Source organism: Taeniopygia guttata, chromosome 1 (genome assembly GCF_048771995.1).
Source record: "Taeniopygia guttata chromosome 1, bTaeGut7.mat, whole genome shotgun sequence".
Classification (NCBI taxonomy): Eukaryota; Metazoa; Chordata; class Aves; order Passeriformes; family Estrildidae; genus Taeniopygia; species Taeniopygia guttata.
Window position 1 is genome coordinate 30,843,241 of NC_133024.1, and position 19,400 is coordinate 30,862,640.

The 19,400-nt window shown below is 42.0% G+C and overlaps 1 protein-coding gene across 41 annotated transcripts in view; it reads right to left on the reverse strand.

Moving 5' to 3' along the window:
- Window positions 1-19,400, reverse strand: part of PAK1 (p21 (RAC1) activated kinase 1) — a 76,191-nt gene that overhangs the window by 24,164 nt on the left and 32,627 nt on the right. For 16 of the 41 annotated variants that reach the window (XM_072925989.1, XM_012569841.5, XM_041715072.2 and 13 more), the window contains 4 exons: window positions 9,242-9,452; window positions 4,231-4,331; window positions 2,635-2,782; window positions 1,476-1,513 (listed from right to left, as the gene is read on the reverse strand). In XM_072925989.1, the coding sequence (XP_072782090.1) occupies window positions 1,476-1,513; window positions 2,635-2,782; window positions 4,231-4,331; window positions 9,242-9,431 (477 nt within the window). In that variant the 5' untranslated portion in view covers window positions 9,432-9,452. 41 annotated transcript variants of the gene reach the window in all.

The window sequence follows — 19,400 nt, forward strand, 5'->3', positions numbered from 1 at the left end:
ATTTCAGACTTTAAATGCTAGAATTTACATCAAACTCTTAATGGCTTCTCCAAAAGTTAGGAGGTCAAGTTAGCATTGCCTCTGGTATGGTGATTGCAAACTAATTAATTAATGTGAGATTTTGGAAGCAGAGTCTGGCAAAATCTTTTCAAATATCTTTTTAAATTACTTCCCAACATAAAAATTTATGGAAAAATAGGAACAATTATTTTGTTCAAAAACAGCTTTATAAGTGGTTAAAAATTATCTGGAATTTTCTGCAATACTGTGATTAGGAAAGAAAATCACTTAAATTTATCCACATGAAACTGGATTAGAAGTTCCTTACATTCTTTACACTATGAACATTTAAGAATAAACTTGGTAAGGTCCTCAACCCACTAGAATAGTTCTGTTTGTGCATCATTACCTCCCTAAGAGTGGTGGGGAGAAAAGTATTAAAATCCTCAGAAACAGGGGGAAAGCAACACAGTATTTTACTGAGCCTAAAATATGTGAACTCATCATCATCATGACAAATAATTGTCAAAAAACACTTGACATAACACAAAAACCTAGCTTGTCAAAAACAACAAGGAAGAACTATGTACTGGGAATTTCCTGAATATCCCCAAAATTAAAGGTCAGCCTGAGGGAGGGCATTAGGTATCTCAGTAGACTGGTAACTACTGCTTTTGTCAGGATTTACTTAAAAATCCAACTTCAGATATTGAAAATACTGAGGTCTGACATACAATGACGTATAAAAATGAACAATGGCAGAAACATTTTTGTTTTCTTTTTACAGAGTCCTAAATTATCAGATCTGAATAAGCTGCCTTTGGAAGGGAGCAGAACAAGCTAGGTAGTGGCATGGTCATGAGAAACAAGAGTTGAGGCAATTGTGGGGTTTTATAAATAATCTTAAATTGAAAGTTTTGTTTCTTCCACCTCACAGGCACACAGAAAAAATTATCATGTCTCCTAACAAAGCAAGTAGGAGTGGTGCCTGCCCTGGCAAGGACTGAGTAAAGGTCAAGCAGAGAGGAAGAGAACCTTTTATTTCCTGTTCTGCTAGAGATTAGTCTGGTTAATGAACATTAGCTTTAGTAAATCAGACCTTGCAGGTTAGTAAATAAATTTTGCTATAAAACAGATGTTTATAGAGAAATAAAACCTCACAGCAGAGTGGTGATCTAATTCTAGGTGTAGAAAAAGACCAACTTTTATGAAAACAGAGCTACTTCTACTAATTAATTCACTAAATTCCATTCACTAATTCACTATTTACTAAAAATTCTACTTCCATCTGCTTTATTCCCCACCAGTTGAAAGAAAAAGTTAAAGGAGCATGCCTGTTTTTAAACATGTACTTAGTATACAAATATACATAGTTCAGATTTTAAAACACTAAGTAAACTACAAGTTTACATGTAATTAACTAGTTTTTGCAAGTTTTTTTAATCCCCAAACTGGAGACAGAATGTGAGGCTTACCAATGTATTAGATGAATTGTAATCCTCAGCTGATTTATCTGAAAGACAGATAATAATGCTGTTATAAATGAGTTACAAATGCAGCAGTGGGGAGAGGAGCAAGGGACAAGCTCTCTTTAGAAAAGGCAGGAAAAAAGGCTGCTCCCAAATTTAGCTCCCTAACTCCAGCTTCCCAGAACCAGCTGAACCCTGGAAGACATAGAAATAGCGGGTAAATAAATGCAGACAAATGCAGGGGTCACAAATCCCTGAAGCAGGAGGGTGGAATTGCCCAGAGTAAAACCTGAATGAATATTGTGCTCCATTCATGTATACAAATATTATTAATGGACTAAGTCCCCAGCAGAGGCACTGCAGCTGACTCCTGACTGCAAAATCTTCAGTCTCAGCCACCTAAACTTCCTGGAATAGCAGAGAGGACCCCACAAGTCAACTGATAGGCTTCTCATTTGACTATCCAGGCACATATGGGGAATATTTGTGCTTTTATCACTGCTTGAAGCCTTCCTAATTAGTACCAGATCTGGTTCTATCCCCCTAAAAGAACCAAAGTAAGGGTTAATATTTAGAAAGGGAAGGAGTTGCAGTTGAAAGGAAAAGGAGTGGTGTTTGCAGATGTCCTTCAGAGGGCAGACAACCCATAGAAAGAGGCACAAAACCTTGGCAGTTTCAACTTTTAGAGGAACCCAGCCAGCGATTTTCAAACACCCAGGCAGCTGAGACATATTCCTCAACCATGGCACATGGCAGCAGAGAGACTCTCACCCCAAGTACGCAAAAAAACAACATCCACACCCACCCTGCAAACTGAAACTGGTGCAAAATTTACCTGCCTGTTTTCTCCAAGGACTTCCATCAGGAGGAACCCAGCCCCAGCAGTCTGGGATCTGCCTTCCAGATGCTGGCTGTGAGCACCAGAAAAAGTATATGTGTTTGGGAGGCTCAGCCAGTTGACTGACCTCCTCTTTTGCAGCTATGCTGGGCATCCAGATTAACAGAACAGCATTTTAAAGGAAGAAGGGTGCTTGAGCAGCCAGAGAATCTCACTCACATTATCCTTGAACAGACAGACCTACTTGTCAATTAAACAAAAGAAGCCCCACACACCCTGATCACGGAGAGTTGGACAAAGCAGCTACACGAGATCATCACCAGGTACCTGTGAAGCTCATGTACTTCTGGCTGTTGGAGATCTTCTTGGAGTTGTAAAACTCCAACACGTCCAGCACTGCCTGGGGGTTCTTCTTCTGCTCAGACTTGGTGATGTTGGAAGTCTGCAGCAGACGTGCCCATTGCTCCGGCATTCCCTGTGGGAAGAGGCAACACACAGCTGGTAACACACAGCGGGTCTAATTTGCAAAAACATAACACCACTGACACAGTTCTGCCCCAGCTTCTGGAGTTACACAGTATTGTGAGGGAAATAGGGAAAAAAGAAGACAGAAGAGAAGAGGGAAGAAAAAGAAGTGGTGAATGTGTGCCTCCCTAGCCACTGCCTCACACTCGGGCATGTAAATGTCCCTCTGCTCTTGGATCTCTGGGTGACTCCCAGGTCCTTTGCAGACCAAAATGCAAAAACCAGAAGGAAGAAGAAGCAATTGCTGTAGTCTGGGAAAAGCCTCGAGAAAAAAATCAAAACAAAACACAAAATCCTTTATGCACAGGTACTCACGTACTTATATATACACCCAAGAAAGACTACAGAAGTTAACACACACTGCATAGCCCCCAGCATAATGAACATGCAACACTCAGAGTAACAGCAGTGTGGTGCCCTCTATAACCAGGGCTGGGAAAGCAGAGATGTTAACTTCACATCTAAAGTTCAGAATTTCACCACAAGGACATCATTTCAGCCAGAAAATAAACACACCTGGAAAACAGCCAGATTTGTGCTTTTCCCCACCAGCAAGGATAATAGTTTGTATGGCCGAAGTGGCAGAGACTGGGATGCATGAGCAATGAAATCAGCCATCCTTTTGAACAGGGAGGATAATTAATATCCTCCCTGTTCAAAAGGATGGCTGGACACATCCCTCAGGTAATGCCCCACTAGTACAGGTGGGGTAACCTGGGTAAGTCTCGAGGCTGACATGCAAAACACGTGTGCACATGATTCAGGGTAGGGGAATAAAGTCCCTGAAAAGGCAGCATATTACAGACAGGTAGAAACACCTTGTTCACAAACAACTTCTGCTGCTAGGAAATACTATCTCAACCAAAACAAGAGCAAAAATACAATGATGATGAAATACAACTGTCTTTACAGTATTTTGCGTGTCAATGAACCAAAAAAAACCCACCACACATAAAAGCATCTGACATTTACCCTTAGGGCAGCCCATACACGTTCTGTCCTAAGTAGTTGTACACAGCTGTGTGCCTCCTAAAGGAAAACTCTCAGAGCCCACCTGGGGGACACAAGACTATGCTAAAGACCTCCTTCAGCTCTAGAGGGGGAAGGGCAGGGAAGAGAAGGGAAGGGAGGAGAGATACACCATGTTAAGCTGACCACAGCAGCCAAAAAAACAGGAAAGGAAAAGTCTGCTGGCAGCCTGAGCTCCTGGGATGTGCCAAGTTTGACAGCCTCTCAGCATGAATTAGTGGGCAACCTCTGCAGATGTGTTTCAAATGAGATCAAACCAGACGATGGTAATAGCCCTTCCAGCATTAATATATAAAAGATTAATGGGTCCTGGCTCCTCCTAGCAATAAACTAAACCACACAGTTCTCTTTTCCTCCAGCTTCACTTACTGTGAATTCTCCTGTGACTGCATCAAACCCCACATGAATTGTGTGTTCAAAGTCTGAAGGGAGGGAGATCTCCGGCCGCTCTTTTTCTTTCTTCTTATTGGCTGCAAGAGACAATAACAACAACAATTAAAAAACAAACAAACATAGAAGCATAAAGAATGAAAATCTCCCCAATATCTTCTAACTCACCTACACAATCACCCACTATCCCATTTTTGCTAGCAATAGGATTTTGATCTGAAGCAGACAAATGACAAGTTTAAAAACTTTCTTTTCACACTTAAGAGCAGCCACAGTGAGTGGACAACAGAAATAAAAGTCCAGTAGCATAGGACAAGCATAAAAGAAGGAAACTGATATTTTCAGTATGTTAAGTATCAACTAGTATATCTAGACTCAACAGCATGAGAGCTATTTGCCTAAAATATCCACTCAAACTTACACAGGTCAGAGTCAACAGCTCTGCAGTGGCAGTAAGTGGAAGCAAGTCAGTTTTGAACACATATTTTTATTTGATTTTTTTAAGCAACTTTAAAAAACCCAACAAAACAATATTATGGGCTTTTAAATATACACTTACCTCTCATACAAAAGCCAGGGACAAAATTAACTACAAATATTGCTTAGAAATTTCTTCCTCCATCCTATTTCCTCAAAAGTTTGTGAAGAAACTAAAATATAATGTGGGATTCTGCTATAAAAGCTTATGAGCAAAAGCACATCTGCTTTTTTTTTTCTCACAAAATTAACTAAAGATGGTATAGTAACCAACTGTGAAGACATGAGCAAGACAGCAGAATCTTGGCAGGTGATGAGCAGAGAAGGAAACAGAAAAGGAAATATATCAAAGCAGATGCACCCTGCAAATTTTAAACTGAGGTCTTCAAACAAGATTATCATTATGCACTGGATTAAGTTCATCCATATTCATTATCTATTAAAGATTCCACCTTCCTTTTAGCACTTATTGTATTCAAGAAATTGAGATTAGTTTAAGGAAGAACCACATTCTAGTCAGCTTTGCTGCTGCTTGCAGTTATAAAATCAGCAGAGCCAGGAGAAGGTGAGCAAACCACTCGTATTTCCCAGCTGCTCCCCTTTTTTATCCAAACAGAATTTGTTTTGTGGTTGACATTCCCCAGTGCATTTTTGGCAACATGAATGCCAAACCCCAGGTATTTGAGAAGCCTGCAAGGCTAACACTCAGTATAGCAATTCTTTAGGACGCTGCTGTGGTTGGTTGTGTAGAGAGGCTCAGGGCTGGCCCCAAAGGACTGAATCCCATTTCCTTCAGTGCCAGCTCTGGCACTGGTCTCTGTATCATTACAGAGCTACAGTTGTACAGAGTAATTTTGGAGAAAGAAAAGGATCAGATGCTCCATTTGGGACACAAAGATGGAACAGATTGCTTTTGATCCTTCTTTCAAACAAAGGGAATGAGGGAAGCTGAGTCACAGAGGAGTGACAGAGCTGCCAAGGGGAAAAGAGCAATGCTGGAGGAGCCATCCTTGAGAAGGGAGCGAGGAGGAGATGGGAGCAGCTGCTGGTTAGCAGATGGTGAGCATCTGCAGCACAGAGGCTGCGGCACGCACTAGCACTCGATGGAAAGTGAGAGGCAAAGAGGTGCAGGGAGTGTCATCAGAGCCAGCATATTCCATAGGTCTGCCTACAGGATAGTCCACTCTTCCAAGCCAAAGACTGAGGTGCCATCTCAGCCCAGAAGCCCATTGCTCAGGTGAGGAAGAGGAAACCTCTACCAGCACCACTACGCAAGAGCTCCGCACGGACAATGAGCACCCACACATGGTCCAGGGCAGCTGCCACAGGAGAGTTGAACATATGCCTAAAAACGCTTAAGGGCATTAAGATGTTATCCAGAAGTCTTAGGGTTTTTTTTTATTTCCACATTCAGGCAGATCTGATAGATCTAGAAGCCTAAACATTATTAAACCATTAATAATACAATTGCCTTTTTAAGTAGATATTAATGTCATAGCAGGCGGTATAAGGGAAAAAGAACTAAAGAGAAAGGCACTCCCAGTCTTGCTAAACACTAAAGTCCCTTTAAAGTGATTGCATTACCCTTGCAATGAGCTAAAAAGATTTGAAAAATCGTAAATAATATAATATATTTAAGATGACCTACCTATCACCACCAAAGGCTTTATTCCCACAAACACCTCATCACCTTCTCATTCACAGCTTTCCATGTTCAATGCCATTACAAGAGCCTCCCACAAATTTTCATTACAATGTTCTGGCAACTTGAGCTGCAATTGTGAAGCACGATGTCTGACCATGCAGTGAGGCCATCCTGAAGCACACTGAGATGAGAACAGTCTTCACTGCTGCTAACATGGAGTAAAGTGCTCCCAGTCACCATGGAAAGGGCTCCCAGTTGCTGCACACTGTCACCTTGTGGGTAAAACCTTGCCTCTGTTTGAAGCCACAATTGAGCTCAGCAAAGTTCAAAGGAGATGACCCATTCAAGCCAGACTGATGCCCTCAGTTAGGCACTGAGAGTCCCCTGAGCGCAGGAAAATTCAAAATATTCACAAGTCCTGCTGACAGCAACAAGTCACAGACATGCTCTGCATTCTATTGGGCGGGACCTACTCAGTATTAAGCCAACAGGTTTTTTAAATACCAGGTTTGTGGTTTAGCCTTGGACAGAGGAAATGAGGGCTACAAATTACATCCTAAATTTTGCAGGCAGAGCATGACACCTCCAGAGCTGCCTGGCAAGGGGTATAGTTCAATGCAAGTGTGCAAACATGCATGAGGCCTTGGATTTATGCCCCATGTGTCCTTTACACAACACCTCTCGCACAAATTTTCTCAAAAGTACTTTTCTCTAACTGGATGGAAGCCAACTTCCCTTTTAGTTCAGCCAAACTGAAAAATAACACCCACATTATTTCAGTCACAAACCAAAGAGAAGTGCTGTGAACACTGAAGAATTTCCCTACATTTAAGCAGCATGACACAATAGAAATTTAGCTGTCATCACGAGACTAGAAGTTTTCGTAAGATGGAAATCAACCAATTTGAAGTGAAGGTGACAGTGTTAAAGGAATTTTTTGCTCAACAGGAATTAGAGGACAGAAGCAACCATTCTCATTTGGGCAGGTGCATTGCAACAGAAGGCTCTGCTGGGCTTGGCTAAACAAAAATCTCTCATGTCTTGAAGCATCTGCCATGTTGGCCAATCTTCAGTAAACATGGGCAGCTTTGGATCAGTCACAGTCTCTCTGCTGATTTTCCCCAAACCTTCATTTTTCTCCTCAATCACAGTTCTCCTTCATAATCCAAGTCAAACTAGCATTTCAGGTTCTACTTCTTTTACTCCTTTACAAGTTTCAGGTGATTTATTTGATCTCTGGAGCAGTTCATCCTAGAGATTTAAAAATGCCTCTCCTTTAAGTAAGTCAACACAAAAATCCTGCAGCTTTTTTAGGATTCATACTCATAATGGCAAGTTCTAACCCAGACCCAGCAGACTTTTTTTTCTGGATTGCAGGTTCTAAACCCACATTTGTAAAACAATCCAAAATTGCCAAAAGTATCAGATAAGGATAATAATAATAGTAATAGAAGTAGTAGTAGTAGTAGTAGTAATAATAATAATAAGTGTCCCATTCAATTTGTAGAAAATGATCCATCACCTTGCTTATTTAAATTAGTGAAACTATAATTTCAATTAGTCTTTTCACTAGTAAAAATTAGGAGGCAGCCTTCCTCCTGAAGGCCAGGGAGTTGAAGATATTTAGTCTTGACTTTAGTTACCCAGTACTTAGAAACCATTGCAATACAGAAAAAGCTGATGTATTACAAAGAGGGACTCCAAAAAAATAGGTCAGATATAAAAAGAAACCAGCACATATTAGGGAATGGAGACATTTTTTTTTTATCACTTCAAAAGATTCAGAGGAGAGAGGTTTTTTTAAAATATCCTCATCCTAAAAATTAGAATTTCATGTACAGTTCACAGTTCCTATCTCTTTTTCCATCTGTTACAGTCCCTTGAACATGAAAAATTCCTTCAGTTCACAAGAAATATGCAAGAATTTTCAGTGACAGATTGTTCTTAAAAGTAAGTAGACAATGCCTGACCCAGACATTAGAACAGAGTAAATGGCCATGAGGCAAAATATGACAGGTCTAGCAGGAGATTGCATGTTAGTCTTATATAACTCAAATTATTTGCTGTTTAAAACAATAAAACAAGCAAAAGACCTCCCTCTGCTCTCTACCAATTGCCAATGCCAGCTTTATTGGCCAGCTTGTAATTGGCACAAAACCTCATGATTTTCAAGACTATTATGGACAATGGTCTGGGAAGTTACAGAGCTAGTCCCAGAGTTAGTCCAGGTTTTCAGGGATACTGTTCTCATAACATATGGGAAAGGCAAAACAAATTTAAAAAAAAAACAAAAAAAACAAAGAAAAACACCTACAAGAAAGGGGCCCTAAAAGAGACCAGCAAAGGTATTTTGACAAGGGCGTGGAGTGATAAAACAAGAGCGAATGAATTAAAAACAAGAGAGGACAGGTTTAAATCAGATATTAGGAAGAAATTCCTCACTGTGAATGTGGTGAGGCACAGGCACAGATTGCCCACAGAAGCTGTGACTGCCCCATCTTGGAAGTGTTCAAGGCCAGCCTGAATGAGGCTCTGAGGAACCTGGTCTGGTGGAAGATATCCCCAACTATAGCAAGAAAGTTGGAACAAGATGATCCTTAAGGTCTCTTCCAACTCAAAAAATTCTAGTAAAATTCTGTGGAAAAAAAGTGAGGTGAGGTGGATTGAAAGTTACAGGAAAAAACATCAGAAAAAGCGTATCTACAGACTGTTCCTTATGTACCCCAAAACAACCAAGACAGATGTGCAGGAAACAAACACACAATGTTTCCTAAAACCTCAACCACCACTAAGCATTGAATGCTTGACTATGTTCAAGCAGAGCAACATTCAGACAGAAGGTTTATTAGAAGAGATAAAATACTGTACTTTTATCTCCTGGCAAAATAGATCGATAAAATCGATCCTTCCTCTTCTTTTCTTCTGGATTGGGAGGCAGAGGTTTTGAGCCATGGTTTGAAGTCCCAGGATCTTTGCTTCCCGATCCAATCATAGTGCTGGTATTTCTCATTGGAGGAGCAGGTGGTTTGTCTTCTGTTTCAACTCCATTGTTGGACATCTTCAGTTGGGCAGGCCGTTACTGGGAATTGGAAAAGAAAATAAGTTAGAAGCTATAATTATTTGTTTATTACAGACTAGAACCACAAACTACCAAATAAATCACAAAGAGGTATTTGCAGATGGACCTGCAACCTCAGCCCAACCATTAACCCAGCACTGCTGTGTACAACATTAATCATATGCCCAAGTGCCACATCCACTTAAATACTTCAGGGATAATGATAGCAACACAAACCCAGTATAAAAATTTGTGTGAGCACAACAAATTCTACTCAAGATCCTCTTTTTTTTTTCTGTTAATAAGACTATTATTCAAGCATTTGCATTATTTATCACTGAGAAAAGCTTATTTCAGGATACAACAAATTCTCAAGCAAACCATGGAGCAGAAATGCAGGGTGAGAAGGTAAATATGATGTGAAGAGTAAGGATACCTGAGAGGAGCCAACAAGTTGCTGAGTTTGTAATACATCTCAGATTCACACTAGTTCTAAAAACTATGTCAAAAGGTTTGCATCAGTCTCCAGCATAGCACAACACAGAGACTGAAGTCTGTACTCAGAGTTTTGATGCAGCTGCTCAGGCCCCTTTGCTAAAAAGCTGCTGAGCAGGTTTCAGAGGCAGAGGTGGCCATAAAGCCCTGAGCTGGTCCCACTCAGATGCCACAGCCCTTGACTGTGCCAAGCCAGCCCTGGCCTTCCTGCAGTAACTGCACACTTCAGGAGCAACTCCAGCTGCCAGGAAGTTGATTACATTTTGTTCTGTTGGGAGGGTCAAACGAAACTAGATCCCTAACACACGCTTAAATCCATAAGTAAATAATCCCTGCTGTGCAGATTTAAAGACGGAAGCTTGGGAACAGAGTAATAGATTATTCTGCAACAACTAACTTGTTCCACCCAAATGAGATCAGCATTACTCCAGGCACAGCCCGGCTGCAGCAAGATCCTTCTGGAAACTAGAATTCATCTGCACTATGTTTGCTTTCAGAAGTAAGTTGGGAGTTAAGTGCTGAATAAAGACCAAAGTGGGAACAATTTCTGTTTGGGTGGAAAAAGCAATTCAACAGCTTTACCAATTTCACAGGCAGTAAGGGAAGTTGTTTCACTCAGGGAGAATTACAGGGTGGCAGAAAGTCAGAAGCTGTTTGCTCTCTTCAAGCAAGAAGTCTAGTTACAAAACTGAGACCACTGCTGACTGCCAGGGAGCCGCTTTCCATAGGCTGGACTCGGTGTGACACTGAGTCACACTGAACAGATCTCAGCACCACACCACAGTCCTATGGCCACACAGCACCCAGCCAGCCTTCAAAGTCTTTTTTAGCCAAGCTACTGATTCTCAGCATAACTGGCAAGCTTTGGACCAGAGCACACTGCTCTTGCTCCTGTGGGGAGCTAAGGCAGGCAAACACTGCCCACAGAAGTCACCCAGTAGCAGTGTACCAGATTTTGCCAAGAGCAGAGTTTCCCTGTCGCCTGCCAAGCCATGGCTGGCCTGCAGCTCCACCTTTGCTTCCACTTGATTGATTCCCAGTTTCTTCGCAGCTGCCCTTAAATGGGAGGGTTGGCAGTGTTGTACAGCCTGTAAGGCTTTGGGCAAGTCTTCACACACAGGGAACTTTGTAAAAGGTCTGACCCCAGCCCCATTCTCCTTCCAATACAGCGATGCAATGGAATATTAAATGACAGACTAGCATCTGGGGATTGATTTTACGGTGGTACAGCTTTGGCATTTGGGAGGGGTGGGGGGAAATTATCTGTGCACTTGTCTGGGCGTGTCCTCGCATGTGCCCTGTGCACGTCCTACCATTCACACTTCATCCTCATGCCATTCTCGGGTATAAAACAGAACAGAACCAAGCGACAGCTGGAGTGCCAGCCATGAAGTGGTTGGTGCAAATGAATACTCTCCCTGCCTAAGCAGCGGAAAAAAGTCTAAGCTAAAACCCAACTGATAATTTTGGCAGCCACTGCTGCACACATATCTTATGAAACATGAAGATACTGAGGCCTTCCTGATGGGCTTTGCACATCACAGTGTCAGTGGCTGAAACTGAACTGGCACAACTAAACCATTTGAAACCATAAGCAGCAGTGTCCCATAAGAGATGCATTCTCTGCTTTGATCTTATTTAGCTCCAAAAAAGCAAATTGCCAGGAAGGTGCTAGGAATATACTGCAAACAGGGAAGCAGAAGGAAAAGGAATGTTAGCAGCCCTGTGCCTGCCAAACAGACCTCTCCAGGAGGAGCACCACATTTGCTGCTCTAACACTCTGATTTACCCCCACAGGGGCATGAATAAAGGTACATCCAAAGATTCCCCCATCAGCCAGACTTCTGGGAGCTGCAGGCATGGCTGGGATGGAGACTGACTCACTTCTGTGTCCCTCTCCCACTGAGCAGAGACGTCAGAGGCATAAAACTAAGCAGAGGACAGAGTAAAGTTTACTAAGTTGGGGAATGGATGTAACATCGGATCAAAACAGAGCAGTATGTGGCTCCAGCCTGGAGAAAAGGTGAGAAGGAGAAAAAAAAAAAAAACAAAAAAAAACAAAACAGATTACAGGCAGAGACTGGCCTAGTGTTGGGAGAAAGAAAAAGAACATAAGGAAAACCTCAAAAAAAAAAAAAAAAAAGAGTAAAAGAAAAATCTCTGGATGTCAAGCATCTTCCCTCTCAGTTCCACCAGTGCAAAACCCCAGGGACATCTGCTCTCAGTTTCTTCAATATGAGAAAGTTTTTCAAAATCTCTCAATGAGAAAGGATAGTGCACAAGTAAATTACTGTTTTACCGCAGGGACAGAAACTGGCAGTACAAGCTCTTGTTTATCTTACATTATTCCCTGAAAGAGCACGCAACTGCTGAGAAGTTACATAGTTTTACAAGCAATATTGTTTCACACCTATTTGATAACTGCACCTTTGCTGTAGGCAAAGCCTATAGTACACTCCTTTTCTCTCCATCACTCAAGTTCATAGACCTTTCTCTTCATCAAAGTCTTATGTTTGGAGTTACATGAGCTATTTGAAAATGGGAGGGTAATAGAAATCCCTTGATCCACAAAATTAAGACACTCAGATTCCACAGAAGTTATCCCCTCTAATAGCTGCACTAGAGGGTTCCCAAAAGCCTTGTGACACTATATATTTAAAGGGAAAACCAAAAACTTGCTTAAGTGAATCCTCCCACTGCAATACAGAGGTCACATGCAACATCATTATACTTTCAAATTCTATTGGCTTCGAAGTAGGCAGATGAAACCCCGTCCTGACAGAATTATACCCCCAAGTCAGAGCTGAGAGACCAGAGCCATGGAGTGGTTGCAAAGGTAACCATCTCCCTCACTGCAGCCCAGCTGGCTGTGCAAATTCTCTTCTTTCTAAAATAATCTCCTGCCAATTCGCATGTAAGCAGGCTTTAAACAAATCCCCTCATGTAGGCGCTGCTCAAATTCAGAGCACCAGGCAATCGCTTCCCCAGCCGGCAGAACATCAGCGCTAGGCCACTGAAATGAGTCACTCTGCTCGGCACAATCCATGCCAACAGGAATGCAAAGCATCACTGCACTGAGTTATTTCCTTCTTCGCACCAGCACGACTCTGCCTTGAGAAATCCATCTTAGGTTTCCATGGTGTGATTAAGTGAACAGTGGAAGCAATGAAACAGCACATGAACTTTTCAACCAGAGTCAGATGAGGGAATACATTTTAGCTGCAGACACAATTATTCTCAACTACTATATATATTAAAATACCAGCACTCAAACCAAACTCCTTAGACACCACTAGGAAGGCATAGCTGTAATGTAGGACTATTGTTTCTGCAGACATTTGAGAGTACAGAAAGTTTGAGTTGTTTCAGCACACAGTAATAATGAAAAGTTTTATTACATATGGCAATCTGTGACTGCTGTAGTCAAGTTATGGTTGTCTTCAATGCACCCCTGTCCCTTCCCATCAACTTCTGCAGCCCATTAGCTACATATCATTGCCCCAGACTCAACAGAGTCCAACAACAAACCTGACAAAGTCTCCTACAAAACCTACAGAACAGGAAAAAGACAGGAAAAAGACAGAAGATAGAACAAGCAGAAGTACTGAACAGAAAACAGCACCCACAGGTGCCAAGAGTGGCATCCAAGAGCTCAAAGTACATCCACACATGCAAAGATCCATGCAGGTCTGATGATCTTTGTTATGAAGATATAACACAAAAGACAATCATGGAATCATTAAGGTTGAAAAATACCCTAAGATCATCAAGTCCGAGAATTAACTCAGCACCACTGTGTTAACCACTAAATCACACTCTCAAGTGCCACATCTACATGCCTTGGAAATAATGAAGTTTATGTCTAAACCACAGGCATAAACTGTAGTACGAGCACAGCCTCCTGAGACATTCACCTCACAGAGTGGGACCCAAAAGTAGGTGGGACATTCTGACCCCACTGTAGCACACACAAAAGTAGAAAAAAGAGAGAACAAAGACCCTCTATGTATGTCATTTTTCCTTCCACTTAACTTAAGCACATCATTTCAAACCTGCTGTTCCACGCTGAACTCTAAGTTTCTATCAATCTGCTTGTGTTCTCTTTGCATTCCTTAGCAAGACAGACAGATGACTGATTGCTAAAACAGAAAGCAATTAAAAAGTCAGAAAGGCTGAAACCTACGCTACAGTAGATGCCATACAGATAACTACGTCCAATGCATACTAATTGCAGGAGTCAACATGAAAACTCATAAAAGAGACATCTATAATTCATGCAGTCTGGCAAGAGAGTAGCTCCAAGTTACTCACTACAACTTACAGATGAATAAACTATATTAAACAAGACGGGGAGGAGGAAGATGCTCAGCAACTGCTCTTTCCTCTCTGCCTGCTACCAGAAGGAAATCTCACATTTTTCCAAGACACTAGTATTCTGTTGTTGACAGGGTGAGGAAAGGGTGTCTTGCCCACAAAAAAAAATTTAAAAAAAAAGAGTCTTAACTTTTAATTGAGTTGATCCTGATCAGAATAAGTGTTTTACCTCTGCACCAGTATCCCTTCATCCTTCCACCCCATGGGTAGAAATTGCTTGTGCGCACACACACAGTTAAAATCTCCTCCTTCCCCCTCACACTGCCCTGGTGAGAAAGAGCACAGGCTGTGCCCTGCTCTGTTCAAACACATTGCAAGCAGCAGATTCCCTCCCTGTGTGTCACGCTTCCATGCAAATCCCAGCAGAAAAAGCAACATCAGAGTTTACCAGCTGGGTTTCCACCCAGGATGAAAAGACAGTCATTCGTTTTTTATTGCCTTACGTGGGACTAAGTCTCAAACACCAGTCTCACGCTGAAGGGAAGGCACCCCACGCCTTCCACCTGAAAAAGAGGCAAGAGGTGTCTTTTTCCTCCATGCAACGGCAGATGGGACCTGGAACACATGCTGTCACAAAAAAGGCAGCTGCTTTCCTCCGAGGGAGGAAAGACCGATCACAGCATTTAGAGGTGATTAAAAAAACCCTCAGAAACTCTAGCATGGAGCTGTCTCTCCAACCACTCACTGCACATCTGAGCTCTGTGTACATGTGCCAATTAAACAAAAAAAGCCAAGGACCAGTAAAGCACCGGCCCAGACCCTGCATTTACATGTATACTACAACAAAAGCAAAACAAAAATAACAACAAACAAACAACACAAAAACCCCAACAGACTAAACAAAGTTTGCATAAAGTTCAAATAAATAATTACAAAACAGAAGTGTTTGCTGATGTCTTTTTAGAACTTACCTGTTAGACCCCTGCAGGTGCTGCCAACACCTAAAGATGCAGATGAAACCGCTAAATTAAATGAAAGAATAATCTCTCAACATCAGTATACACGTAGAAGAGAATGCATCCATTGCTACAGCATGAGTGGGTGGGTGGGTGTGAGGAGGGGGAAGGGAGACACTCTCATGGCAGATGGCCAACTACCAGTTGCAGTCTTGCTCCACTGCCAGCATTATTTCCATAGTGCCAGACATAAAGGATGACTGACCACTTACAACTCAACAGGAAAAAGCTGGACAAGTCCATGGCTTGGAATTTTAAAAGCCAAAAGTCTGGACAGTCCTTTTAAAAAAAAGCCTTTAATTCAACCCCAGCAGTTTCGGCTAAATGCAAGGTGGGATTCCCTAGCCCAGATTTTGCAGAAGGATGTGGACATGACTGCAGTGGGAAGAGGAGCTGGAAAATCTCTCCCAGGGCAGATACCCATGTTAACCCATCCTACTGCACAGATACGCTTCTAAAGAAGAACAGACTAATTATAACCACTCGACTCCTAGCAACAGAGTTCTCCTTTCATTCAAGTTAAGGAAGCTTCTTTCTGTTTTGTTGGAAAGAATCAAGGCCCAATGTTCACCAGCTTCCACAGTGTGGGCCCATGCACGACCACTGTGACAGTAACCCAGACACACAGAGGGTTTTAGAAGCGCTGAGGCAGGTCAAGCCCTTTTCACCACATTAGGCTTGAATCCAAAACCACAGAGAGGCAATGCCAGCTTAAATTGCCGTGTTTAGACTTGGCTTCAGCTGTTGCACAAATAAATGGCCGTCTCAAACAATAGCCACTTCACAATCAATGCCAGCTATGCCCAAGTACCTGGAACACGTGATGAACTCCCCTTACTTGCACTCCAGTACTCCAACTTGGAGAACTGCAGAGATCAGCTCTGCCCGATCCCATCCCTGGGCAGCAGCCTCCTCATTTTGACTGAGCATTTACCCACTCCGAACAATGCTTTTAAACAGCCCAAGAGAAATAAATTGCATCCATATTCAAGGAGGGAAAAAAAAAAATAAAATCAAAGCTGCAATAGAAAGAACCAAGAGTATCGTTTTTAAAAGTTCTCAGCCCACAAATCATCCTCCTTGTTTCCTCACCTCCAGAAGCGCTGCCTCCCCTCCCCCAGCTACATGCCTGAACAAGCAAGTTCGCTGTTGCAGATGTCAGGACAGGCTCCCTTTTCCAGCACAGCGCAGAGCAGCCTTGGCTCCTGTTCCGCTTTTGCTCACAGGAGGGCAGGGCTTCAACCACACAAGTCAAAGTAGGCGCTGGAGTCGCAGCTTGCTAAGCAGAGTGGGAAAAATAAAGGCCTCTTATGTTAAAGCATATCCAAAGCCCATATAAGCAGGTTTCCTGGAGGAAATCTGTGCTCCAGAGGAAATGACTAGATGCAGCATAAAGAGAATATATTAATGCACACAGTTAAACCCACCCCCACTACTCTTGCCTAAGTTACTTGGCTCAGAGTCCCAACTACACATTAGCAGTAACAGCAACTGAGAGCAGCCGAATCATTAATCATTATTCCATTCAAAAGTTTCCAATGCAGGAAGATGTACATAGAACACAGGGCTCAGAATTAAGCCCTGCTATCTCCTAATGTGGAATAATTCCCAGTACGATGTATTCACACTTTAAAAACATGTCAGCATTTGCAAAAACTGCACCTTTTTAAATCCAGAAATCTGTCATTTAGCAATGGGGGGTGGGGCTAAGAACTATATAAGAAAATGAGAACACTGTCAGATCAAGCCAACAACATCCCATAGGCACAGAGGACACTGCAATGCAGTGGTCAAAAAGCCACAACACATAAATAGATGAAAGTTTACCTTAACCTGTAAAAGCTGAGTTTTTTCTGAGGTGAAGAAACACTGAGACACAGAAACCTGCAAGGAGGAAACCAATATTCTTAAGAGCAAAACTCATTCAACTGCTTTGTTGCCGGGAAAGTAAAGAGCAAGAAGACAACCCAGTTATTGTTAGTGAATGAAACCACCCAAGACCCTCAATTAGACTGAGGGGAAAATGTCACAACAGTTCAGTACTAATTGGAAGTGCAAACATTTATCATCAGAGTAGTTCTTGCTCCTGTGTATAGCGCCATTGTGTTCATTGCAGCTAATGACAGTAGGAAGCCCAGTGCTCCGTAGTATTTGTGTAATGACTGGCAAAGCTGTCACATTCCCTTAATTACTAGCCAGGATTTTCATACCGGCAGTAGATTTCAATTAAATAAAATCACAAAGATTGGTTCAGTTTCATGTTACTTTGTTAAAAGTTTTGGTTCTTCAAAGCTGAGAAAAGAGGGGAGAATGAATAGTTCTCCAAAGACAGGATAAGCTCTGCATCAAATATGAGGTTTGAATTTAGAGACCATCAAATACCCAGCGCTGCAAGAGCTAATTTAATATCAGTGAAGACAATCAATTTGAGAACTGCACATAAATCTGCTTCAGGTTTGCAATGATTCAAGTGCAATACACTAAATGCTTTATGAGCAGCTCATCTAAAAGGCACAATGAAAAAGCTTATGGTGGCTTATGGTTTCTCCCCTAATTAAACTGTCTCAGTAGTCTTCTTTGCTGCAAGAACATCACCTCTGTGTTTATAATTATATGCTATCTAGCAAAACTCCCTATTCTACCTGCTTTATGATTCTAGAACATATAGGAGGAGCCATAGCGGCAAGGTGTCACATCCCTAGACTTCCTTACTTGTACCAAATGCACTGCAGAGCACTAACTAGTCCATTAAGAATCATCGTCCTTTAATGAGTGACAGTTTGTTTTTAGGAAGCACCATCAAGCCTTTTATCACATCATTTACTCAGATTCCAATCATACTTACTGTATGCCAGTAGAGAAAAGAAAGCTCTATAGGACTGCCACAAAGGAACTGCTGTTTCTGCAATACATTACAACCAAGTCTGCATTAGTGCTCAGTTAAATAAAGCCCATGAGCCAAGTGAACTATTTTTACTCCACTGAACAAAAGGAAATATAACAACATCATTTATTACAGTGGCAGGCCCATTTTAAGGCACTATGTAATTAGGAGTAGGAGTTAATTGCAAGGCCAGATATAGCAGGCAAGGTTTTCCTCCACATCTTTGAGCAAGGCTTTTCTGGGGCACAGATCTTCCTGCCCTCTGCTCTTGCTACAGTGACATAAGCAGCTTTCAGGAGGATACATGAATCTTCACTGCTATGTATTTAAAACTCATTCTTTCTCAAGAAGCAGCAGCAGCACTGCAGCCATAAAACTCAACCCAGAGGAGACTGACTGAGCTCCCATTCACAGCCCTGTCAGCATCTGAAGCAAGTGACTTGGTAATCTCCATCCAATTCCCAGTGGACAAGCATCTACATCATACAATTAGCAACAATATGAACTGCACATTCAGCAGAATTGGGATTTCACTGATGGATGGATTACGATGGATTGCTAGTATGCATGTTTTATTCATCTCAAGACTGCTTTGTCAGGTTGTTGCTTGTCCTCTGTGTAGTTAAAATGCTAAAAATCTTTTTATGGTCACTACTGGGCAGACAAGAAGCTCTATAGACAATGTTGTACCTTTGCTAAGTGGTAGATAAAACTCAACCGATTTCCAAAATGACGACAACAACCAAAGACAGATGCTCTAGGAAGTTGTATGAGCTAAGGCATTTTGTTCTGTACATAAATAGATGAACGTATGAAGTATTCCCTTCCATTGCTTTAAGTCACCTTGCTCAAGTCCTACAGCTACTTGCTCCTAAGGCCACCAGCATAAGAATTAGGAGAGCACAGCATGCAGCAAGTCCAGGTGCAGTTTTCTCATCATCCTCCCCTAATTTCAGCAATTAAGAGTCAAGAATGTTTGCAGCAGGCTGTCAGAGATATGGTACCTACCCACAACCCAAAGCTCTCTCTGTGTTTTGGCCACACAAACCCAGCACCCACCCCAGGTTACCTGACCACACTCCCTCTCTCCTATCCAAGGCAAGAGAGTATAAAAGGATACTTTAAATTCTGTAACTAGCACACCATAATTTCAACTCTCACCTCTACAGTAACAGCTCTGTTTGCTAAAAAACTCAAGATACAAACAGGGCAGTCAGTTTTGGAAACAGCTATTGCACAGCTCTCAAGAAATCCCAGGTT